This window comes from Cydia amplana, chromosome 2, assembly GCF_948474715.1.
Source record: "Cydia amplana chromosome 2, ilCydAmpl1.1, whole genome shotgun sequence".
Taxonomy (NCBI): Eukaryota; Metazoa; Arthropoda; class Insecta; order Lepidoptera; family Tortricidae; genus Cydia; species Cydia amplana.
The window spans coordinates 11,732,398-11,757,675 of record NC_086070.1 but is presented as its reverse complement, the minus strand read 5'-3'; the positions used below and the strand labels follow the sequence as shown (position 1 = coordinate 11,757,675).

The following is a 25,278-nucleotide window of genomic DNA, read 5'->3' as shown; positions in this document are numbered from 1 at the left end:
CCTTTTTGCGCTGCGATTTTCTAAGCTATGTTTCCAGTCTGCTAAAATCTCTTCTTTGGGTTATTTCGCCCATCAATTGCCAGTTAAATCGTCAACATACAAATTTAAACCAGGTTTATTAGACCTCCGTATTCTACAAATATAACTTAAAATACAATATTTATTTACACAATCATAATCTATAATGAAAATCTAGTTTTTAAAATATTAAAAACTATGAAACTGGTCCACTATCAGATCCTGTTAGCTGTTATTGCTACGGCTTTCGAGCAAATCGCCTCAAGCTAGCGACGTAAGAAGAAAGGAAAGCCGAGGAAAAGGTAGATGAATTGTGTGAGAGATGAAAAGAAAGTATCAGGTGAATGATGAGATGACGAACGACAGAATTATTTATGCACAAAAGCGAAAAATATGAAATTGCTTTTTTTAAATCGGGAATATCATGTTTGAGGGAACGATCGATTAATTTTTTATTACACTTAGTATCGGTGGCACCAAACTGTTCGTATCGTTAAAGAGTTCGCAATTTTTTTTTTATATGGAAAGTTTCATAGTAAAGCGCCGGGGCGCGCCGGCTGACGTTGATCAGTCTGTCAAATGTGGTTGGTCCAACTGGCCCTTAAACGTGCAAAAATTAAAAAACATGATATCCGCGCTCCCGAACCCGCACTTCTATCTCGCTCACGCTTACGCTCAGCGAAAGTGAGAGAAGAACACGAATTTACTGGGATTTGAGCATACTATAAAATGTTTAAGTATCACACAAATGTTTATCCGGGTGTTCCTCTCTACAGGTAGCAATTTTTCGAAATGGCGGAACTATATGTATTATTTCTTCAGTTAAGGCTGTACAAAGACAGACTTGCGAGTACTGCACATATCTGGCCACCATGTATCTGGTGCCGTGGCGCTGCACTCGTTCGTCTATGTGAACAGCAGCTCAGATTAAACAGACGTTTCCGTCGCCGCGAGACCGTTTCCGCAGGATGCCGGTCGAGGGGCCACGGAGGGGGAGGTAAGCGGATTGCGCCAGTGCCCTAGCTTGGGGCGGCATTCGTACTTTATTAATCTGACTTTTATTATGTATTAATTCGACATTAGTCACTTGTTCACAACACTATCCTATGCTTTTCCCGGGGCTCAAACTATCTAGTATCTCTCTATCTCCATATCAATTTACATCTAAATCGATTCAGCTGTTTAAACGTGAAGGTAGATAGATATACTTTCGCATTTATATTTTATTATATTAGAAAGGATGTTATTATGAATCGCAGCTTGGCGTTGTTACCTAAATCGGCTTGAAAGACATTCTGTTGTAGTCTGACAAAAAAGAGTAGAAATTAAAACAACGCAAGTAAGACAACGAGACGACACCACAGTTATGCCACTTTTTAATGTCTACTCTTTTTTGTCGGACTATACCTACGTAACAGATAGTTCCCGTAGTATACTCTCGGTAAATATAAACAGCGTATACATCCAACCATATGAATCGGAGAGTTGAGCGCAGTGTGTGCACAAACTTATTCAAAGACAAATACTTAGGGGATGACTTGTAGTTGGAACGAGGATGTACCAAACTAGCAGCAATAGTTTGTACACAGCTGCGCCAACTACTTAGTGATTCAAGGAACGCGGTTAATATTCCCATTAAGTACTTGCTGAACACACGCTTCAGACGAAGCAGTCTAAGTGCAATATCCGATTACGCATAGTTGAAATGGATCTCGAGGACACTTATATTAGTTGGCCTCAGGTGATGCGCTTGGTAAGGGGTGGGCGAGCCTAGCAACGCCACGCTGTTGTGAGTAACTTACTGGAAATATTCTTTTATTCCAAGTACCTAATATTCTACGAACAAGAGAACATTAAATTGATCTTCGACTTGGGAATTGGAAATATTCTCGGCAAAGTGACACATGCACTCTTTTCGGTTTGTGACATCAATTATACACGGTAATCACGGTATCACCAATATTATCCCACATTCTCGTGGTTTTCATATTAGTAATAGGCAGTAATGCATCATTGCCAGTAAGGGCTAGATTTATAAACACAACATCATTGCAATGAAATAGGAAAGTATTGAATTACTCCTCATCAAGTAAAACTAATGGTGCTACCACACTGGCTGGTATATAACGTTATACTGCCGTATTCGAACTTCAAGATATTCACAAGAGACGACACGTACTAGATCCATTCTAGATACGTTATAGTTTAGATTTCAACTAGTTCTCTTTTGCAGCGCAATTCGGGCTACCAATGTCACTTTTCGATAGATCGTGTTAGATATCTATTAGTTGTGAATTAGATCTCTAAGTAATATCTTGTGGAAATCGTTCAAGAGTATCTCCAGAATCGCGGAAATGTCAAATTTAACAGCTTAGATCTTAAACATATCGTTATCGTATCTTGGCGATGTCTAAAAGGGACAGCATACAATAAAATAAGCATGATAAAGCACTATGTCCCTGTGACACGATATTATATGTATGTAATAATACTCGTTACGCCGTATTAACTCATGTTATCTTTTGAGGTATTAATCACCATGTGACTCATTATGAATTATCTGCTTATCATTATGCCACACCACGCATAACAACCGTAAGTGACTTTGGAAAAACCAGTTTGAACTTGGAATTTAATAGTTGAATGAGTTTTGGAATGTCATAAATATACCATATCAAATTGCAAGGTGTTCTTTATAGTAATATTGATAAAAGAGACATGAATAGAAATTATGGTACAGAATTTCATAAAAAGTAACAATGAGTCATGTCATGACTCATTCCTTCTAATAACAATCGCAACTATTTTGTAATCCAATTCCAGTGCAATTTTTATTATTAGGACTGTAGTCAGGTAATCTGGAATAAAGATTGCGACCATGAGTCATATATCATGACGATTATCTTTACAAAAGTGCAACTGCAGTAACGATAGTAGGTACAGTATAAAATTTCGCTGTAAAGTTCTCCAACTGAGTGCAATCAAGAACTGTTCGATCTCGGCAAATTCCAAGTTTTCTCTCTGCAAGTCCAACTTGTGACCCATGGAGAGCCTTTTTCCCTTTTTGAAACTTTGATGAAATTGTGTAACTTTGGAGAAAATTGATTTTGCAATAAAATAAAAGGCAAGGTAAGAGAATGCAATTATGAGGATATACCTAGGTACCTATGTAAGTATAATTTTACCAAGACAATTACTATCTAAAGGAATATAAACTCACCAATAGGAACACTACATATAGTCGAGTTCATAAATAATATGTCTACATTTCTTCACCTTATTTCATTGCAATAAGGAAAAAAATAGTTTACATATTTATGAACTCGACTGTACCTACCTCTATATTTTTCACATGTCTTGGATACGGTGACAACTAGCGGTTATCTTCATACAATTTAAAGAAAACATTAAAACATAATCGCATAATCGTATTAAAATGACAACTAAAACACTATGTAGAGCCATAAGCCATTTACGCGTAACGGGCTTGAGCCACTGTACCCGGCTATTTTCTACCGAGCCACTGTTCCCTCCTTGACCCTAAGCCCTTTTAAATAAAAACTAATTTTTGCACGTATTTTAATTAAAATGTACACGCAACTTCTTGGAGCACGAAAGAGTGATAGAGAACTATATTTACCTAAGTATAGTACTTAGGTAAGTACATTATTGAGGCCGCATTTACATAAAATTAAACTATGCAAAATATGAATTTACACGTATTTGCGAGTTTTCTTCTTTAATTAAAGAGTTAGAATTGTTTGTTAAGGTCACAATAAAAATAATGTACATTTGTGTTTTAAGAAAGCACAATTGTTAGCCCTAGAGTGGCCTAGAGGGTCCTCGGTTAGGGAAAGCACAATTGAGTTCGTTATTCCAATGGCATTGTTCGGACAACGGACTGTGCCGATTTGCAATCACACCTGATTTATATAGACTTTAGAATGTTTTCGATACACTTGATGCGAGTGAAAAGAAATCCCTTTACATTAAACAGTGTACGTTCCTTTCCTAGGTACCTACTAAAGGGTCGGTTGCACCAAACTGTTTGTCATCGTTAAAGAGTTAGCTAAATTTTATTGTATAGAAAGTTTCATAGTAAACCGCCGCGGCGCGCCGGGTGCCGTTGATCAGTCCTTCAAGTGCGGATGGTGCAACTGGCAGTCTGGCAAGTTGCACTAATTAACCGTGCAATTAAAACTATTCTCGAGAATAACATAATCTGAATGGAAAATGTTTTTAATTGAACGCAAAAACGTATTGTTTTGCTTCATATTGTAATAATAATACAAGTATTAGAAAATTTGTAGAATTCAAGATCGAGATGTAGTTTTTTCGTGCCCATTTTTTACAGCGCAGCATTCCTGAGCTTCGCTCTCACAATCTGTCTTGTTCTTGTTTTCAATTTCATGTAAAGCGCTTCTATAAATTTTAAAATCGCTGGCCAGACAGGAAGTCAGATCGAAATCGTGGCGGTCGGAGGAAATTGCTCATTCTCACGCGAGCGGCGCCGCCTCGCTCCGGGGAATCCGCTTTAATGGAAAAAGTTAAAAAAAGTACACAAAACTTTTTATCACAATACTTATTCAACTCATTCAAATAGACATTGTAATGCTTTTTAATTTCTTCTTATGTCGATTACTTTGAAATCTTTGAATAGGTTAAATGAAGTATAATAAATAATAATAAATAAATAATAAATAAATATTATAGGACATTATTACACAAATTGACTAAGCCCCACGGTAAGCTCAAGAAAGCTTGTGTTGTGGGTACTCAGACAACGATATATATAATATACAAATACTTAAATACATAGAAAACAACCACGACTCGGGAACAAATATCTGTGGTCATCACACAAATAAATGCCCTTACTGGGATTCGAACCCAGGACCGCGGCTTCACAGGCAGGGTTACTACCGACTAGGCCAGACCGGTCGTCAAAAGTCAAAGTATATTTGAACTTTGGTCTGATATACCTACGTATCGTGCCTGCAGATATGCCGAAAGTATATACTCGCAAGAAGACCCACTACGGCTTGAGATTGTTCCAGCTGCGATTGCGCAATTATTTACTTGCACTTTAGCTTGTTATTGGTGCTCGTGCCATGGCCGCTGCTGAAAACTATCGCAACGTTAAATTAAAAGTACAAGCAACAGGCCGTATTCTCGAGGGACTTACCAGCCATCCATTTATTAAGAAGGTTTTTTTAGTAAAAATAAAAAAGGCTTGATAATATTCTGGTTTGCCTACCATCACTCTCCCTGGCAAAATTTCTCTAGGACGCTTTTATGCGCCGGCCACGACATTGCGCGACTGACTTTGGCTAAGGCGCGGCAACCATAGGTTGAAGCGAGACACAGCGAACAGACCTTTCGTTCCCACCTATGGTTGTCGCTAAGGCGAAAGCCGGTCGCGCAATGTCGTGGCCAGCGCGTTATTGTTAATTTTTACGCTTGCATACAGTCCATAGTCGTCGTGGACAATTGGACATAAGTAACTGAACAGTACGGCTAGCGACAGAAGTTGCCAAGTGCAATTCGCACCACGAATAATCATTACCTACTAGCACACGACACCCAGGTACCCGTAGGTATACAAAAAAAGCAACTACAAATACCGTACAAACAAAAGAGAGCGTCTTTACGCGGCGCTGATTACTAACTTACTACTAACTTATCTATTCACGGATTTTTTGCGAAAATCAAAATGGCTCAACCGATTATGTTCAAAAAAATCATTCGATCTTTCTACTCGCCACAGTCGGCTATTCACAATAACTACAGTAAGTTTAAAGTCTTATACACAGTTTGTTTGACTTGACTCAATTGATACGCGATAGTAAGATTTGTGCCTAATCGCAGAATTTTCGTATCACTAGTTTCCCTTTAATACTATCGGAGATAAGGAAAGATAACAACTGATCAGTATTGAGCTAGCATTTTTAAGCATAAGCACGTCAGGCAGTATCAGTATTGATAAACAGTTAGTGGAGACTACAGTGTTTACGTTTAAAATACATAATATATTTAAAGTACCTACATCAAGATGTGGTAAGAGCACGATTCCATATTAGTGATTGTCCGTTTAGTATAAATATTTGTTTATACCAATTCCATTCTATGTAACATCAATAGTATCAGCATAGTTAGTAAAAATGTGTAACGGCTAACAGAGGGGTTAATAGAATGATTATAATTAAATTATCACCAATTTCAATAACTAAAAGCGCACATGGTTATTTTCATAATTACTTACAGTGTTTGCTTACCTACATCTAATATGTATAACTATATATTATAACAGCCATATTCGAACTTTAAGATACGTCAAATACTAGATATTGAAACGATATGGATTGGATATGTCAGTGTCAAACAAGTGTCAATAGTGACGTTTCTTCAAACAAACACGTCACTTTTGACACTTATTTGACACTGACATATCTTGGTGATGTCTAATAGATATCTAATAGATATCTAGTTCAAAATCGGAATCGGGCCCTTAAGTATTAAAGCAAGGTAAACGTCCTAGTGCTCGACATGCTAATGTCCAACACATGACATTTGCTGTGATGTGAATGACTTTCAAAACTAAAGATAGAATGTAGGTAGGTACTGGACCATCAACGAGCCCTTACACACACACACGCGTAGGTACAATTGCGTATTAGCGGGCCGAATTATTTTGTATGGATAAAATTTTCATTGTAAGTATTACTATGCAAAATTTACCTCAATATACCTGCGCCGCTGGCTCCCGGCAGTTTTGGGGTACCAATATTTACCATGCCCAACAACATTATGTAGGTAAGTAAATAGGTACTGAACTATCTCTTCAACCGTTTCCTATAAAGCATGGCTAAAATAACTGTACGGGTTATGTTAAATCCTGTATCAGTAATGAAACGTGAATCCTATGTTTTTGAAAATGCTTTTTGCCCTAGCCTTTCAGGAAAAGTTCAAAGTCAAAGTTATACCATATACTTACTTAAAAGTCTGATCTATACATAAGTACCTACTTAAAGATTGTAGCCATGGGCAAATTAGTCTAGCAATGGCATAATTATTTACTAAACAGGTATTTAGATAAAAAAATTGAATAAGTAGATAAGCAGATTACCATTGAAAAACTCTAATAATATGGGAGATAGCAAAATACCGTTTTGTATAAACACGATCTACCTAAATAAACTAGCATAAATGAAATTCCAAATACGATTTCCATTATTTCACATCTAAGCGTAAGTAGGTACTAAGTATGCGAATTTATTTTGGACTCTAGGTAGGTAACCTACCTATTAATATTAAACAATAAAGGTGAAACATATATTTTGGTTTCGATAAGATACGATGCCATGAGATAGCAATATATTATCATTTCCTATGACTAACGTTACCGGTCTAAATTTTGTATTATGAGTACTGTATATGCTACTAACTAGAACTATAAGAAGAAACTTTTAGTCTCACAGACCAATTCGAGTTTTCGTTATTAGATCTTATTCCGATATGATACTGATCCATCAGTGTCAACTGACGTTTTTGGTTGAAGAAATGTCACTTCTGACACTGCCTGATCAGTATTATATCGGAATGAGATCTATTAACTAAAACTCGAATTGGCCTGTAAGGAGTTATTTTAAAATAACCGGCCAAGTGCGAGTGGGACTCGCGCACGGAGGGTTCCGCACCATGAACAAAAAATAGAGCAAAAAAATCGTGTTTGTTGTATGGGAGCCCCCCTTAAATATTTATTTTATTTTATTTTTAGTATTTGTTGTTATAGCGGCAACAGAGATACATCATTTGTGAAAATTTCAACTGTACAGGCTGTATCTCATGAACCGCGATAGCTAGGTTCATGAGATACAGCCTGGTGATAGACGGACGGACGGACGGACGGACAGCGAAGTCTTAGTAATAGGGTCCCGATTTTTACCCTTTGGGTAGGGAACCCTAAAATTTAAACTCATTTTTTCTTACGATACAGAATATTTGTATTGTACCTACCTATTAATTATTACCACGGTCAAACATATTAGGTTGGTACAACTTATACCGATATACGTAAAACAAACCATTTGTTGCAAGTTGCAACTACTGCGATTGTAAAATTCAAAGCATTTCGTTTCAACCTAGGTAGGTTGGATTCGGGTTCGGGGGATTCGGGTAGGGAATTCGGGTCCTAAACCCGTGGGACTATTTTTGATAGGTATCAGAAATAGTCCCACGGGTTTAGGACCCGAATTCCCTCAACAGTTTTTCGATATTTTACATAAATATGTAAAATATCGAAAAACTGTTGAGGGAATTCGGGTCCTAAACCCGTGGGACTATTTCTGATACCTATCAACATACATAAATAAATATTTATGTATGTTTTGTCCTTTAACAGGTTTAAATACATATAGGTAGGTACATTAATTGTATTGTTATGTGTTAGAGATTAGTAATAATAAATTATTGTGTATTTTTTAAAAAATAACTGTTTTTTTTTTCAGTTTTTGTTTGTTTTTTGTTATTACAAAACATACATAAATAAATATTTATGTATGTTTTGTCCTTTAACAGGTTTAAATACATATAGGTAGGTACATTAATTGTATTGTTATGTGTTAGAGATTAGTAATAATAAATTATTGTGTATTTTTTAAAAAATAACTGTTTTTTTTTTCAGTTGTGTGTGTAACCTGCTGTGCAAGATCATCAGCTTGATTGTATCCATCCTGACTACAGTCCTAATTATACTACTCATCCTATGGTTGGTTGGCGTAATCTTCCAGAATGACTGTAAGTGGAAAATTACCAACAAAAGTGGAATACTCAATGAACTCAGTTGGCTAGAGCAATTGCATCGAAGTGGAGGCAGGTTGCATGAGGTTGCATATTCGATCCTGCTCGAGACGATGCAATTTTTATTTTCATACACGACCTTATTACATCAATCGTATTGTAACATTTCACGTCATATATATAAGGGGTAGATTACCTAATGTAAGAAAAGGAAGAGACACAAAACGGATTCAATTGACAGAGATATAATTAAACTAGCAGTTCGCCTGCAACTGTGAACTTGTGGTTTGTAAAAAAAATCGAGAAATAGTAAAACTGATAAAAAGCCACTTTCAAAATCCTAGGTTATAATCGTAAGTAACCCCCTTATTCATAAACGTTTACTAAAGTTGACAAGCCGATAATAATCGTTTGTCCCTTTCCATCATACCAATACGTCGGAAAGGGACAAACGATTATTATCGGCTTGTCAACTTTAGTAAACGTTTATGAATAAGGGGGTAATAGGTATATGAAGCGCCATCTTGTCTGACGTAGTATAAATTTTCTGATTCTAAAATATAAAAAATTGTTTAAGTATTTCAGATTTTAAAACATCAAGTTTACTTAACACACAAATAAACCTATAGGTTAAAATAGGATATTATTATGAATAGCATCTAGACTCACTATTCTAATGATACATTACTGACCAACATTGACACTAACCACTTCAATCAATCAAACCCTTCGCACTAGCAAAGAGAATTATGTAGTCTTTGGCACTAGGTACCTACAATAGCTAAAAGCTTGTTTTACTTTACCATAACTGAGGAAATTGTAAATCGAAGCGAGTATCAGGTTACACGGTTTCAGAAATTGTCTGTAGTTGCAGTTAACTTATAATGATTGTACGAGTACGTAGGAGTTATAAATTCGCATGTTGCGCTTTCGGTGCTAGAAACCTAGCCTAGAATGTCCAGTAATTACCTATTTAGTCACCAATTTAACGGCTTAACTAATTAAAAATTTATGAATAAGCGAAGTTAGGCGATGAAGGCGTAGTCTTTATGTGCAGCTCTATTTATTGTGATTTCAAAATTATATATAGGTACTTTAAGTTACATTTAATATTTAAATATTATATTTAGCCGACGTTAGTATGTAGAAGGCACCAAGATACCTTAGTATACGGTAGGATAAATACGAGTATTCTTGTGAACCCTTATTTTTAACACATTCACTGCCAGACAAAACATTAAACAGTTCTCCAAAAAACATAATACTGGCGCCCGCTACGCGGGTTGGCGAGGCCACTTATTATCGATCAACCCAGTACTTAGTGTACACCAAGCGCCCACTAGTTTATTTAATACCTACTCAAAGTTGCGAGCGCCCACGAGGCGGGACCCGGCAGTAAATCTGTTTTGCTCCACTCATAACGGGATAATATGACAATAACCTTATACTTTCTATAGTATTATGGTAAAAACTGTAGCCCTCTGTGACACCTCACAAATGATTTGCTGGGAAATAGGCGAGAAGCAATATTTGTTGATTTTTATTACCTATTTACTTTAAAAATGCTAACTGAGATGAAAAGTTTTGACGTTTGATCAATTTTAACTTACAAGCTTTGTTTTCTTTTACAGCTAACCGTTCTGCTACATCCACAAACGAACTCCTCAAAAGCGCTGGCGAATACAAATATTCATCCATCGGAGCATCATTCACATAGTGTTTAATTTTAATAATATTTTTTTTTAAGTGCCTACTAACCGTCATCTTCTCTCTATGTAGCTTAGAGAGTCAGTGGCAACTTTTTATGGCATTAAAGCTAACCAATTGACTCTTCTTACTGATTTAAACTTCTGTGACTATACATGTAATTTTATAACAATTATAACCCAGCAAGTCTAAGTTATAGCTACATGTATATAAGTGCACAGTTGCTTCTATATTTTTGTATTCTTATCCTATGTATATAGCCTGGGAAAATAAATTATAATAAGCAGAGGGAAAAATTACGCAGAGTACTAACTCCTCGTCTTTCCGTCTGTCCTTCTAAGCTTCTATTAGCGGGATGATGTATTTCATGAAACCCAATATTTTATTACCGTTATAAAAAATAAAACAAATAAAATATTATGTTTCATTGCAAATTAGAGGGGGGCTTTATAAGTACAGAATATTATTTTTGTATTCGCTGCCATCTTTTGAACATCTTTCAATACAATTTTCTAAAGACGCTAATTTTAACGTAGACTATGATTTTGCGCCTAAATAGGTAAGTACGTAATGTCCGTAGGTACATGTAGGTATTTGCGCGAGCGAGACGCACGGGCGAATGAGAACAAAATGGCATCATTTTGATGTCAAAATTTTAATTTTAATAAGCCTCCCAGGCATTTTTCTTTTCCATCGTCAACCAACGAATGTTTTACCTACCTTCTTTTGTCTAAGTTATTTTTGTATGATTTGTTAAATAAATATTTACTGGTAAATTATATATTCTTTCCTTTATTATCTAGTACAGTTCCAACCGGAAGAAAGCATGAAACTTTGCTTTCCATGTAGAATATTTAGGCAAGATGGACTTTATTACTGGGTACACGAAGCCGAACTGAACATTGATTACATTCTCTAGTTAAATACAGATTTAAAATCCCTACGTTAAATTACACTACTACGTTACCTACGATAACTATAACGTTATGCGTAAAACCTTTTTTTTAAATCATAGGCATAGTCACTTTGGAGTCAAGATGAACAGCGGCCAGCCGCCAGGATCCAGTGATAAGTATATAGTTATATATGTACTTATAGCAAACTAACTAGACACGTACGAAACGTGTTGCTCTAGAATTCGTTAACTATGTATTTTCCGGGGCCAGATCTCCATCCCTTATTATTTTCCCACTTCAAAAATACTTTTCTGTAATCTATACAACTTTGGTACATGAAAATCGATGTCACTTATTTCTTTTTAGGGTTCCGTACCCAAAGGGTAAAAACGGGACCCTATTACTAAGACTCCGCTGTCCGTCCGTCCGTCCGTCTGTCACCAGGCTGTATCTCACGAACCGTGATAGCTAGACAGTTGAAATTTTCACAGATGATGTATTTTTGTTGCCGCTATAACAACAAATACTAAAAACAGAATAAAATAAAGATTTAAGTGGGGCTCCCATACAACAAACGTGATTTTTGACCGAAGTTAAGCAACGTCGGGCGGGGTCAGTACTTGGATGGGTGACCGTTTTTTTGCTGGTTTTTTTGCGTGTTTTGCTCTATTTTTTGTTGATGGTGCAGAACCCTCCGTGCGCGAGTCCGACTCGCACTTGGCCGGTTTTTTCAAGAAAATTCGTGCTCTGCCCTAACCATGGGTTTAATTGAGTAACTGACATTAGCTGTGACAATTTTCGGTAAAATAACTAGTTACCTCTCATTATTACCCATATTTCTTTTCCACGGTGTAAATAAATAAACAGTGATTGATATTGCGTTTACATGTTGAGCGTTAATCTGATTGTACCGTGACTTTTAAAAATTAACTACCTACCGTGCTCTGTTAGTTACGCAGGTAACACTGACGAGTTAACACCATGTTGTACTCACGAGAACTCTACCCTAAAAAGCACCCAAGCACTGAAAATACGTTAAATATTATATCTGATACAGCTTTCTCAGTGATTCTCGATAACACTGTTAAGTATGAAAACGGATACGGGATGTACTCTTTCATCAATTCTGTTAAACCACTTGCCTATTTCAGTTCCATTTTCGGAAATCAAATTGTTAGATATAAGAACAATGATATTCACAACTTGAAATTACACAATAAAATGTACAGTTTGTGTGTTATAGTCGTTATATATTTGCTTCATGCTTTTGTTACCCCAATGAGCTGGAAATATACCAAATCAGATATTCCCTTAAATATTTTAACGAAAAGTTTCGGGCTTCTCGTCATTTTGGAGGTTACATACCTCATCTTTATTTCTTCATTTGGTAATGGTAAACAATATTACAAACTATTAAAAAAGTTAGACGATTTCGACCAGCATTTCATGACATCGAAAACTCTTTTCATTAAAAGAAGAATTGTAATATTCTGTTTTATCGTATTCACCCTAACAGAAACTTCGTGCTCTTTTCTGTTTCGACCATTTCATATAGAGAATATGGGTGCAGAAATCCTGATATATTCCTTAATATTACAAGGAGCACTAATTATGTTTTTTCTGAAAAACATATATTCAAGACAGCTACTTTTCAATGACTTGTTAATGAAGAAAATCTATAATTATATACCACAGAACAAATTTTCTACTTACAAAAAGACTTACATGGATGGATTAATCACAGTAAGTACTAAATATTGCGTTATCTACGAAACTCCTATTTACCAGGAAATTTATCTCTTACAATATATTTGCACGTATATACAAACCTAGGACAAAGTACAGGACAGTAGGATGACAGTAAGCTATACATTCTAAGTGAAAATCAATACCTAAAGGGGCCCACTGATTACCAGTCCGCCGGACGATATCGGCCTGTCAGTTGTTCGGAACTGTCAACTTTTTGTTCTAGCTGACAGGCCGATATCGCGCGGCGGACTGTTAATCAGTGGGCCCCTTAAGTATCAATAACTTCGCAAACTCAAACTACCATTTATAGTAGAAATCACATAAGTATCAAAACTATGTCTCAACTGTTTCAGAAAATATTTGCTGACTCACGAAGCCTTGAGCAGAAACTCCACAGCCACTACAGCTGGTTTGAGCTTATGCAAATGTATGATAAAACTGCCGACTGCGTATATCTGTTTAATAAAATTTATGCCGGACAGGTGAGTTGGTTAAACTTGGGGTAGGTATAATAAATATTAATGCTGAGCAGGAGTGAAACTATACAACACATTGTTTTACAGGTGTTTTTCATGTTCCAGTCTGGTTTAATCTGCACTATGCTACTAATTTGTAGATTTTTATCGCCTTCGTTAAAGGTAGGTATCTATTGTCTTGGCGGAGGCAGGGCCTTACCCGCGACATGATTTCTAACCTTTAAATTTATGTACATAAGTGATTAGAAAAATGTATTAGGTCATTTGCTTCTTACAGAACTTTAACGTAACCTTGAGTGACCTATATATTTACTCATGCTTCAACAGTCGTCCTGTATATCTGTCCAAAATGTGTGAACTGGTAACCCATCAAAAAAATAAGACGTTGTTACTGCTGCTGAATATTTTGGTTTATGGCGAACTTGGTAAGATAATTATTTTATGACGATTATTTGATATGAGTAATATTTTTACTGATGTATCCCTATAGTATTCGTGCCTATAGTTTGGCCCAGGACTGTCTCATTTCAAACATTGACAGAGATAATAATACTTTACCTACTGTCTTCATCTTACGCTTGCTAGTAGTTACCCAAAAGAAAGCGATGAGTAGGTAGGTATAATTTTCCTGGTTTTTTTTTACTGACTGACAAGTTGTGTTTGCCAGAATATTTATATATTATGCTATTGTAACCCAATTAAATATACTCTGATACAAATCCTCAGTTATTTACTATTATGATCACATTTGTGCGCATAAAGTCAGGATATTGTGGCAAAACAACTCAATACATTTCATATCTCCGAATCATCTAAGTTGAAGCGGTGCCAAGATGCTTATTACAAATTGTTATGTCGAAACAGTGCAGTAGTTGTCTTTTTTTTCAGACGATGGATATTACAATCAAATTCAAACAATGGTTAACCTTGTCCAGACACGGAAAATGGAATTAACTACTAATGTATTCACTGTAAACCTGCAGACAATTCTTAATTTTTTTGGACGGCTCGTCTCATACACTGTTCTTATGATACAGTATTTTTATATGCACGTATTTTCTGAATAACTTTTTACGATCCACGTTTTCGTTGTTGTCCCCTTCGTAAAAACATATTTAAATTTCACGACTGTCGCGGTTATAGCTTTATTTCCTCTGGGAAAAATGAAATCTTGGGTCAAAGTATGAAGTGGAGTTTTCTGCAAGAAATAAAATGCAACATTGTCCTATATGAGTCGGGATTACTGTTGTATTACACGTGTCGTTGAAGTCGTTTCAGGTGTAATATATACCTACGTAGATACACATTTTAGAATAAACATGTTTTTCATTTACAGGTTCTTAATGTAATCCTTGAAGAACTACACAACTCATCCAAATTTTTTTTAATGTACATCTCACGTGTGTAATTAATTTTATTTTATTAATTAATTAAATTTAATTGAAGTGATGATTAACTTGGATTACATTGAAATACGCGAACACAAGTTTCGAGTAGGTACGGCACGTTTTATAATCTTACTATGTATGGGGAGACATTGTCTTTTTCTTCAAGGGAGATAAGATTCCGGGATCGTGTCACCCCTAAAGGGATCAAGTATACATTGTAATCAATATACTTACAAAACGATTAATTGAGCTACCATAAATATTTTCTTTTCTTTAGGAAACCATCCCGCGAAAGTACGACCACAGAAACACTGATTTCAACTTTCAAGGTTTTTGACTCATTACTGTTTATTAAAACGGGATTTAATGGCGTATAATTCAGTTTTTAATTATACCCCCGACGTTTGGAAAACGGAATTATCCCCGTGGTGTTTGAAAAGACTTACTAAAGTTGACATCAACATTTTACGAACTACCCGCACTTGGTCTTATTTATCAACTTTACACACTAGGGACAAACAACACTCATAACGATATTTGGTTTTTCAACCGACGATATTTGTTTTTATGGATGAGATGCTATTTCAATGGCCTTCCGACCTTTAATATTATAGAACTGACGGTCCTTAGAAAGGATTTTAGGATTATGCAGCTCAAGCACCGTCCTCGAAACGTGCGCGGTAAATTTATATACTTAGTTATAAGTGATTTTAGTAAACAATACAGACTAATTTAAAATTGCTGTAGGTAGGTATCTGAAGCTACAAATGCCTTCCTTCATAAGAACTTTAAAAAATTTAACTTACTTGTTACAAGAAATTTTATGGTAATAACCTTGATTTTTGATTTTTTAACTTTTTTTTTGGTACAAAAATTGATTCCCATTTTTATGTTGTTTTATGGAAAATACGATGACTTTGTTTTTTTAAATTAAAAGATTATGGATTAAAATGTGTTTGATATCTTCATATATTAATTTCCTGTAGATAAAGTAAATAAATGAATGTAGATACAACCCTCGAAGTATTGGCAATGCCGCATAAAATCTTTTTACCAAGTGTCCCCAAATATGGAAGACTTGATCCCTTCGGCTTAGACATCTGATTACCGGAAATACAACTTTAAAGTATGGAAGATGCAATATATATAATATGTTTGTTGTGTATTTTCCAAATTGTAGGTGCATTGCTAATAGCGATCCACGTTATATAATCAATGAGAATCTAGTATGGGGAGACATGGTAAAAATCTGTTTACTGTGTCCCAAGAACCTGGGACACTTGATCCCCCAAGGATCAAGGCTCCCAATTAGGGGTAAACAAGTCTCCCTAACATAGGGGACAAATGGTAAAAGTCTACAGTATTAAATAATGAAAACCCATACTGTAGACTTTTTAATTCTTTAATTTATCTATTATTAATAATATCTATTCTTTAATAATTCTAATTTAAACTATTAATGAATAGATAAATTCTGAATCGTATGGTCTATAAAGTTTTTCAATACTGCAAATAGTTAAAAGGCCATGGCAGGATAAGCTAAGACAGCTAAGTGAATCTGCCCCCAGCGAGTTTTGGCTTGTAATTTTTTTCGATGATGTGGCTTTGTATTGGTAACAAGTATGCAAAATTTGAGCCCCCAAAAGTTTCAAATTTGCCGCCTTTTTCTACTGTCGAGATCTGGTTGACCAAGAGTGTTATGCGTCGGGAACAGCGACATCTTTGAGGTAATTTGAACCACTAACTAAACATATACTAGTTACATATCGGATCGAACACACCTCCCTATTTATAGTGGGTAAGTGGACGTGGCACTAATAATGAGACATTAAATCACAAATCCTGTAAAATTAATTATACTTGGTCAACCAGATCTTGACAGTAGAAAAACGCGGCAAATTTGAAAAATGTAGGCGCGAAGGGATATCGTCCCATACAAAATTTGAATTTCGCGCCTTTTTTTACTGACAAGATTTGGTTGACCAGCTATAGTACTTATTTGTCATCACGTTATCACTTTAAGGGCCCTCCACACTCGTGCGCGAATCGCGGCGCGAAGCCGCGAACGCGAGTGTGGCGTCGATTTCGCAGATTGTTCACGCCTTCGCGCATTGTTCCCCGTTTTTTGTCGGTTTTTCGGCCCGCGTCAAAGGAGGCGCGAAGCGCGAACTAACAAGACTCCACATTACTCACTATTTTGGTTCATCAGTTGCAAGATAAATATTAATTATATTATATAAAGCGTCTATAATTTACGGTTTTACAACAAAACAAAATGGAAAAATAGCCACAGCTAGTATGATGCCGTAGATAAATGACAGTTAAACTCGATCAGCTGATGCTTTTCCGCCATCTTGGCGCGAACCAAACTGCGAATTCACCGTGAAGTGCGCGAGTGTGGAGTCATAATTCAACGCCGCGATGTTCGCTCCGCGAAGTCGCGCCGCGATTCACGCGCATAGTCTGGAGGGGGCTTTAAACAATGATAACATTTTAGGTACCATAAACAAGAGCCATAGACCTGGAGGAAGAGGCTACCGCGAAACACGAAAATCGAAATTTCGTTATCTGCTTCTCTATCAGTCACTTGCATATAATATAAGTGCAAGATAACAGAAAATTACTGAAAAAAAGGTTAAATGTAATAATCCCTTGATGCGGATCCGCACGCCGCTCCGGTGTGTGAACGAAACAGCGCTATGCTCATTGCACGTATAGTAAAATACACGTATAATAGCGATGTCCGTATCCAATGTAAATACAGAAATACAGTCTAAGAGGCGTAAGTTTTGCCTATTATTGTGAAATTCAATAAAACAATGAATGAGTCACAACGCACTTAATCATAAAACATCTAAGTACAAGCTTACGTCATGTCGAATTTCGATTGGCGGTAAGGTAATGTAAGGTAAGCACTAAGGTAAGGCAACCCCTCTGACGTTTGAGCGACGTGTTAGTAACGTTCAAAAGCTATACTTGCAGGCTAAAACAGTCCATAATTTCAAATGTTTTTTAAATTAGTGAGTATATAAAATATAAGAAGATCATATCTTTAGATTTTATATAAATTTAAATATTAAAATGATTGTTTTATTAAACATTATGGAATTTCTCTAAGTATGTGGGAAACAAAAAATACAATAGTTGTAGGTTTTCGAGTGTGTGACCGACTACGGGAAGTGCGGGGCCGTGTATCTGTCAGAGTGCCGACATAGACAAAAAAATTAGACAAAACAAATTCAACACGGCATTCTTTTTTTTTCATTTACCGCTACTTTTGTTAATCGGTTGACTTCTCCGTTATACTTTTGTTATTAACGACGTTAAATAGTACTTACCTGCAACAGCTGCAACTTTCTATACGTTATCGTGCGGAATTTGTAAAGAGTTATTTACCTAACGACCATGTCTGGATTTAGTAAGTATTCATTTCTATAACTTATTCCAAGAAATAACCATACCTAATACCGTTTACACCTTTATCTTTGTCTAGAAATAAATATACCTAAAGCAAACTCAACGGTTGCACTATTGCTTAATATAAAATTGGCAATACTTGTAATGCTCTAAATTAATTTGTTATGATTAGTTAGTAGGAACTTTTACAGTATCTAACACCTTTTACCCACAGACAATTGAGACAATATGAAACGGCTGATATATCTAGGTCTAGGTAATACAATTGATTTAAGAGTAAATATTATGTACCCATCTGATACGATTAACATCTTGTTGAGTTTATTTGAGACTTTATCGTTTTCATCATTAAATAAACACATAAGTATTATAAATATGTGCATTAATTGAGCAAATTATATTATATAGATGTCAGTTAGTGGGTACATATATATAGTCAATTTTGTGTAATGAATTAGTTTAGTTTAATTTAATTGTATACCTAAGTACATTATGTTACATAGGGAAGAGCGGTGTTATTATCATGCCGCGATCAGAAAGGGATTAGAAATAACAGATTTCCATACACTTACGTCAAAATCAATATGGATTGACAGCTATCTCAATCCCTTTCTAATCGCGATTCAGTAATACCCAACACGGGCATATTTTGCTCCATCCCTTGCATCATAAATATGTGTATTTTTTTGAAATAAAGAATTTTGTAATTTGTATTTGTAATAATATATCTTCCTCTTACAGTAGTATCTCATGTACATATTTGTATTTTTCAGATCCGTATGGGAACCCACCCCAGTACCCTCCGCCCCAGAGCCAGATATACCCACAGCTATACAACCCCACCAATGCTCCAGTGCCCGGGCAACAAGCCCCACAACCAGCTCAACCATACCCATATCAGCCGGGCTTTGCATATGCATACCCTGGACAACCTGGAATGGTGCCGTCTGGCCCTGGCATAGCCCCAACTCCTCCATACCCTGGACAGATGGCAACTGCACCTTCAGCACCTGCAGCTTTCTCATATGCCGGCTTTCCTAATGTCACTCCACAACAAGGATATGGGCGTAAGTATGATAAATATGTTTAAATCGATCAAAATAATATTATGTTGTTCAATTAAAACCTCCAGGCACCTACAACCACTAGCCAGCAGCCACCATCAGCTATCAGGTCATTAGTTGGAAATTATATTCCACTAGCTTTTGCCCGCAGCTTCGCACGCGCAGGATTTAATTTAATTTTGATTTTTTTTTATGTATTTTGTAAAATCCTTTCTTAGTGGACCCCTAGACCTTATAAGGAACTTACTTGCCAAACTTGGACTTTCTAGTCCCAGCGGTTTGGGCTGTGTGTTGATTTAAGTCAGTCAGTCAGGTCTTTCACGTTTATATATATATAGATTATGGAAACTGTAAAGCTAAGGTTGAATTAAGAATTATGAGTAATGATTATTTGTGCCCACAGCTTTATACATTTTTATTTTATGTAATAGGCTATACTATTACTCGTTCATCTTCAGAGCTTATGCTAAATTTCATTACAATCAGTTGTTTAGTTAAGCCATGAGTTACTTCTGTATTTATTACATTTTTCTACTCCCGTACTTTTATTTGTCATTTAAAAGGTCGTACACACACCTTTAAACCCCTATGTTATAGTTAGTCGCGTATCTTAGATACTTACGTACTTTTGGTTTGTTTACCTACATATATGTCCTATATGATTCCACTTGTTTAATTAAAGTATTATTTTTGTTGAATGTAAAATATTTGTTAAGTTTGCTTGGTCGTAGAAAAAGTATTGTATGCAACGTTGTTTAACTGAGTCAAAAAATACTCGTGGCGTCTTTATTAACAATTTTCGGCTTCGCCTCAAATTGTTACTCACGCCACTCGCCTTTTTTGACCTCTCTTAAACAACGGTTGCATAAAATACTATAGTAGTACTCATGTTAGTAAACTTATTAAAAATCAAATTTTATTTTATTTAGTTAATATTTACTGCGCATCATTCAATATATTGTTCAGAAGACAGACTTGAAGTCAACCTTTTAGTAACAACTTGTTGACTGCAACTATTACATTTTCAGCGGCCATTGAATGGATTCCATCGTCCACTGGAGACGCAGCCACCCTAAGTGACAGAGCTGTGGTGGCGGGGTACGAGGGATCCGACGGCAGTCCTCTGTGGGTGATCAGGGCGCGTTTCGAAGGAGACCTGATCCCCGGCAAGTTCGCTGCTAAGCACCGTGCGGCTTATGTGCCTTGGGGGAGCAATGAAAACTCTGTTGATCGTTTTGAGGTAATCTTTATGTTTGAGAAATGACATCATCAGTCTATTCTATAAAAGTATTATATATCTTCTTGGTACAGATCCCTGTGCGATCGTTCTTATAAAACTTGCAAAACACATAACAAGGCATGATCAATGTTGGTACAGTCGACGTCAAAGAGAAATTTACAGCCAAAGTAACAAAAAAATGTTTACACGACCTAAATGCTATGACAATAAAGTCGTGTAAATAATTTTTTGTAACGTTAGTCGTAAAGATCTCTTTGACGTCGACTGTACAATAGGTACATGCCCTAACCCTAGAATAAACTCAACTGAAATCGATTTGGAAGAATAATTATGATGTTTTGTTCTTTCATTGTTTGATCAAGTTTTTATGTTTCAAATAATTTATTCCATCAATATCATCACATTAACAAATATTTTTGAGTGGATCAACTATTTTATATGTTGTGTATTTAGGCGTGCGTGACGTGTGCGTGCACGACTCTTCACATTTTTGAGCACAATTTATACGCACATGCGGCTGGTGTGCTCTGACTTCTTTGAGCCTCTCATAGAAAAAATTAAATTTCGCGCCTTTTTCTACTGACAAAGTGGGTTTGCCAGAGTGAGATGAAAGAATTGGCTTTATAATTGATGCGTAATCTCTAGTGACAGCGATATAACCACGGCATCGCATGTTTCAGGTGTGCTGCGCGCGTCCGGAGAGGATCCGCTGGGTCCCGAGCCGCGACGGCGCCGCGCCGCCCAACGCCGTGGTGGCCGGGAACACGGCTGCCGGCGAGCCGCTCTACGTCGGCCGCGCCAAGCACGAGGGCTCGCTCACGCCGGGCAAGGTGAGCTCCCACCTACCACTACCACCCCACCCCACCCCAGGGCCACGCACACTCCGACCGTACAGTCGACGTCAAAGATAGCGGGTCAAGTAAATCTTGTCAGTAGAAAAAGGCGGCAAATTTGAAAAATGTAGACGCGAAGGGATATCGTCCCATAGAAAATTTGAATATCGCGCCTTTTTTACTAACAGGATTTGCTTGACATTTTTACATTTTTTGCCTTATTACAAAGGAGTAAGGTCTCTGACGTCGACTGTGCACGCTTGGCTCTGACGATTACCACCGTATTGTTATAACCGATGATTGTATCACGCATGCCTTTTTCGTCGCCGAGGCGTTACGCCCTGTTTACATCCTGTGACCAATATCAACATAGGCCAAGCCAATGTTCCAAAAATATACGTACACGACCTTATTATCAGTGTCTCAGAGGCGTTTTCGGAACATTGGCTTTTAAAGATGTTTGTAAACTCGACTGTACCTAAACAAGTTTGTTTATGGCCGACCACTGAATGGGGTTGGCAACTGTCAAAGGTTTTTATAGATGGCACCAGCAAAGGTTTTACCTATTTCCAGTTTAATTCTGTGATCCAGTTGTGATTCTGGGCTGACAGATTAAGCCTATGCTAGCGCCAACTTTAAAATACTTCGACTGGCCAACCCCGTTCTATCCATACCTCATTGGCAGAATGACTATCACTGTGTATATTTTAAAAGCTAAGCTTGTTGAACTCGTTTTGTACTTTGTGATTGGTCAAGTATAAAGACCATAGTATAAAGGTCAAGTATAAAGATCAATAATCAATATTATTTATCACTGGATTCAGCTGGTCCAAAGTTACAATTATTTGACGATCCATATAAGTTAAGTACAATGTTACCATAAATATTCATGATAGTTTTTTCTATTTTCAGGTTCATCCTTCGCACAAAAGTATGTACATTTCCTATGGCGGTAAAGAAATACCCCATAACACCTACGAGGTATTGTGTACTATTTGAATATGCTTCGAACATACCATCAGACCCTCCAACTTTGCCCAAGACGTTATTCAATATTCAAGTTAAAATAATACTAATCAAATTCATAATTTAGATCTGACCTTTTTTTCATTGTGTTATGTTTATTTGTCCAAGACTTTTATCAATAGACAATAAAACATTCAAGGGCAAAAATGGGCTGTTTCACGGTACATCATATTTAACCAACCAGACTGTCTTTATAGAAAAGCATTTATTATTGTTCTATTTTATAAGTATTCATATTATTTTGAAATACTAGGTATTATTATTGCCAACAATTACTTAAGGATACAGGGTAGTTATAAACATTTCGGTCTCTTTAATAAACTACTTTAAGGTGTATTGCTAATTTGCTATATTGAATCTAAGGGATTGTTTATTTTTGATATTGAATTAAATATTGGTTATTTTAAAAATACATGTTGGCTTATTGAAATAAACATTTTAAATATATATGACATGTAGTATTATTTTCTGTTGCATTGTGTTTATGTGGAAATCAATGAAAACAACTTTGTTGTCAAAATCTTTATTATGTCCTATGGAATAAGTACGCACACAATAAATTTAATCAGGTGTCCAGCTATATATGATTAATAAACTGAAGCGTAGATGTGCCTAAATTGATCATACAACTGTAAGGCTTTAGTTTAATTTACATCCCTTATTATTGTGATATTTATTATTTATATTGTAAAGCCTAACAACCGGCGACCCCCTAATTCTATTTAATATATTTTTGTCTCTTTGTCAATATAGTTAGGTACACTGGCAAATTTCACCCTCGTCAGCACTTTACTGCGCCTTAGTGTAAGGCCTGAGTGGACGCTCGAAGCGGAGCGTTCGGCGGGGCGTGATTTGAGCAGCGTGCACTAAGGCCGCTACTATACGCTTGCATTTGTTTAACATGCACGCTGCATGCCCCGCCTCGCTGCACGCCCAACTCGAGTGTCCACTCAGGCCTTACACTTATGGTGTCCAAATATTCGCAGGCTTTTAAAATAGGTCTTGTATAGAGTGAACTTCGGGTACTTACCTAATAGGTGAGTAATCGGTAATCAGTATAAGTCATTAGGTACATCGATGTTTCGAATAAGCGAAAGAAACTCCTACCATTTTAACAAATAAAATTGCAACCTGACCTTTTTCGAAAAAAATACTATACATCTTCAATTTAATAATCATCTAAAGTCTCACTTGTTATAGGAAACTAGACTAAAGTATTACTTAAGTACTAAATCTAATATTATTATTTTTTATATCGTATACGCGCACAATCACATTACGAGTACATTTAATTTTGTCTAGTGTATTTATTGCTTTCAATGTTACAGCAGAGTCTGCCCTGCATAACATTGCCATCATTATCACAGTACAGAAATCACATATTTAAACGTTCGACCAATTCACGTATGAATATTTCAAAATAGTTTTCCAGAAATTGAGACGTAGATATTCCTACAGAATAATGTTTTACTTTTTTAGAATTGAATGAGTTCTGTGGTAGTTTCAATTTATCAAATGTTTAAAAACTCCCAGATAAAATATAAAAGATGTATCTGTTTTAACATACTCCAAAAAAGGAGCATTTAGAATTTATTGGCTGTGCTCAATTCGGCTGTTTTGAAATATCATCTTCCCTGATTTTATGGCTCCAGTAAAGCGGCATTTACCGCCCGCTGCACAAGAAACCCTTTCAGACCAGACTCATGACGTTTTTCATCAACGTCTTATAAGAATTAAGTCGTTTCTATCCATTTGTTTTTATCTTCTACTTACTTTAAAGTTTTTGTTTGTTATAAAGAGACATTACTTAATATAAATTAACTGACAGAAACTTGTTTCATGAAAGGTGGTTAAAATTTCGTGTACAGTACGGGCGATAATAAACAAAGCGTCAGATCGCATGTCGCTTTTGTCCCGCCCGACTATCTAAAAATTGCGATCTGAGACATCTTTGAATTTTCTTTTTGTAATGTTATATAATATTCACAATTTACTGGTACTATGCATACTTTCTGTGAAACCAGTTTCGATCTGCGACTGCCGTATGTTTTCTTTATCTGCTGCAGATGTGTTGTTGATCATATTGTCGATCCTCTTCGTCCTGCTGTTGCCATCCTTGTCGTCTTCAAAAGCTTTGTTGTCGAGGCCCGTCTTAACCGGATCTTCATTTTTTGAGTCTTCTTCCTGGTCTGATGTTTTGTTACTATATTTCTTGCTTGCTAAATATAGCCACCTGAAAAATATGTTTATATTCGAGGTGATAGAAATATACGTAGATCGGTGGCTTATAGATTCGTCAATGCGTATTTGACAACAATACATATTTTGAGTAAGTACTCCTCCATCGAAGAGCGGCATTCATACATTCTTACATTACTACAGAAGCCGGGAAATTAGGGCTGTCGGCAGTCTTTGCCACCGAGTTATATGTACTTATAAGTAAGTAGTGCTATTACTGCTTTAAAAAAAACGGCCAAGTGCGAGTTGGACTCGCGCACGGAGGGTTCCGCACCATCAACAAAAAATAGAGCAAAACAAGCAAAAAAAACGGTCACCCATCCAAGTACTGACCCCGCCCGACGTTGCTTAACTTCGGTCAAAAATCACGTTTGTTGTATGGGAGCCCCACTTAAATCTTTATTTTATTCTGTTTTTAGTATTTGTT

At 36.3% G+C, this 25,278-nt stretch overlaps 3 protein-coding genes, 1 long non-coding RNA gene and 1 pseudogene across 4 annotated transcripts in view; 3 read left to right on the top strand and 2 right to left on the bottom strand.

Moving 5' to 3' along the window:
• The window catches only part of LOC134657985 (angiotensin-converting enzyme-like), a 143,384-nt gene that overhangs the window by 74,333 nt on the left and 43,773 nt on the right, over nt 1-25,278 (bottom strand). The gene's annotated exons all lie outside the window — the stretch shown is intronic.
• Nucleotides 6,037-10,688, top strand: LOC134658793 (uncharacterized). Its single transcript, XR_010097736.1, has 3 exons — nt 6,037-6,075; nt 8,702-8,814; nt 10,449-10,688. It is a non-coding gene; the product is annotated as an uncharacterized LOC134658793 (long non-coding RNA).
• LOC134655355 (uncharacterized) lies at nt 13,529-14,964 on the top strand (annotated as a pseudogene).
• LOC134662143 (uncharacterized) lies at nt 18,284-22,682 on the top strand. Its single transcript, XM_063518413.1, has 5 exons — nt 18,284-18,451; nt 19,224-19,517; nt 20,543-20,754; nt 21,435-21,584; nt 22,500-22,682. Exons 1-5 carry the CDS (start codon nt 18,439-18,441, stop codon nt 22,584-22,586), a joined length of 756 nt encoding a protein of 251 aa, XP_063374483.1. The 5' UTR covers nt 18,284-18,438; the 3' UTR covers nt 22,587-22,682.
• Nucleotides 24,587-25,278, bottom strand: part of LOC134658180 (probable peptidoglycan muropeptide transporter SLC46) — a 31,559-nt gene continuing 30,867 nt past the window's right edge. The window contains exon 8 of the mRNA XM_063513792.1: nt 24,587-24,846. Coding sequence (XP_063369862.1) covers nt 24,597-24,846 — 250 coding nt within the window. The 3' untranslated portion in view covers nt 24,587-24,596. The remainder of the gene's footprint in view (nt 24,847-25,278) is intronic.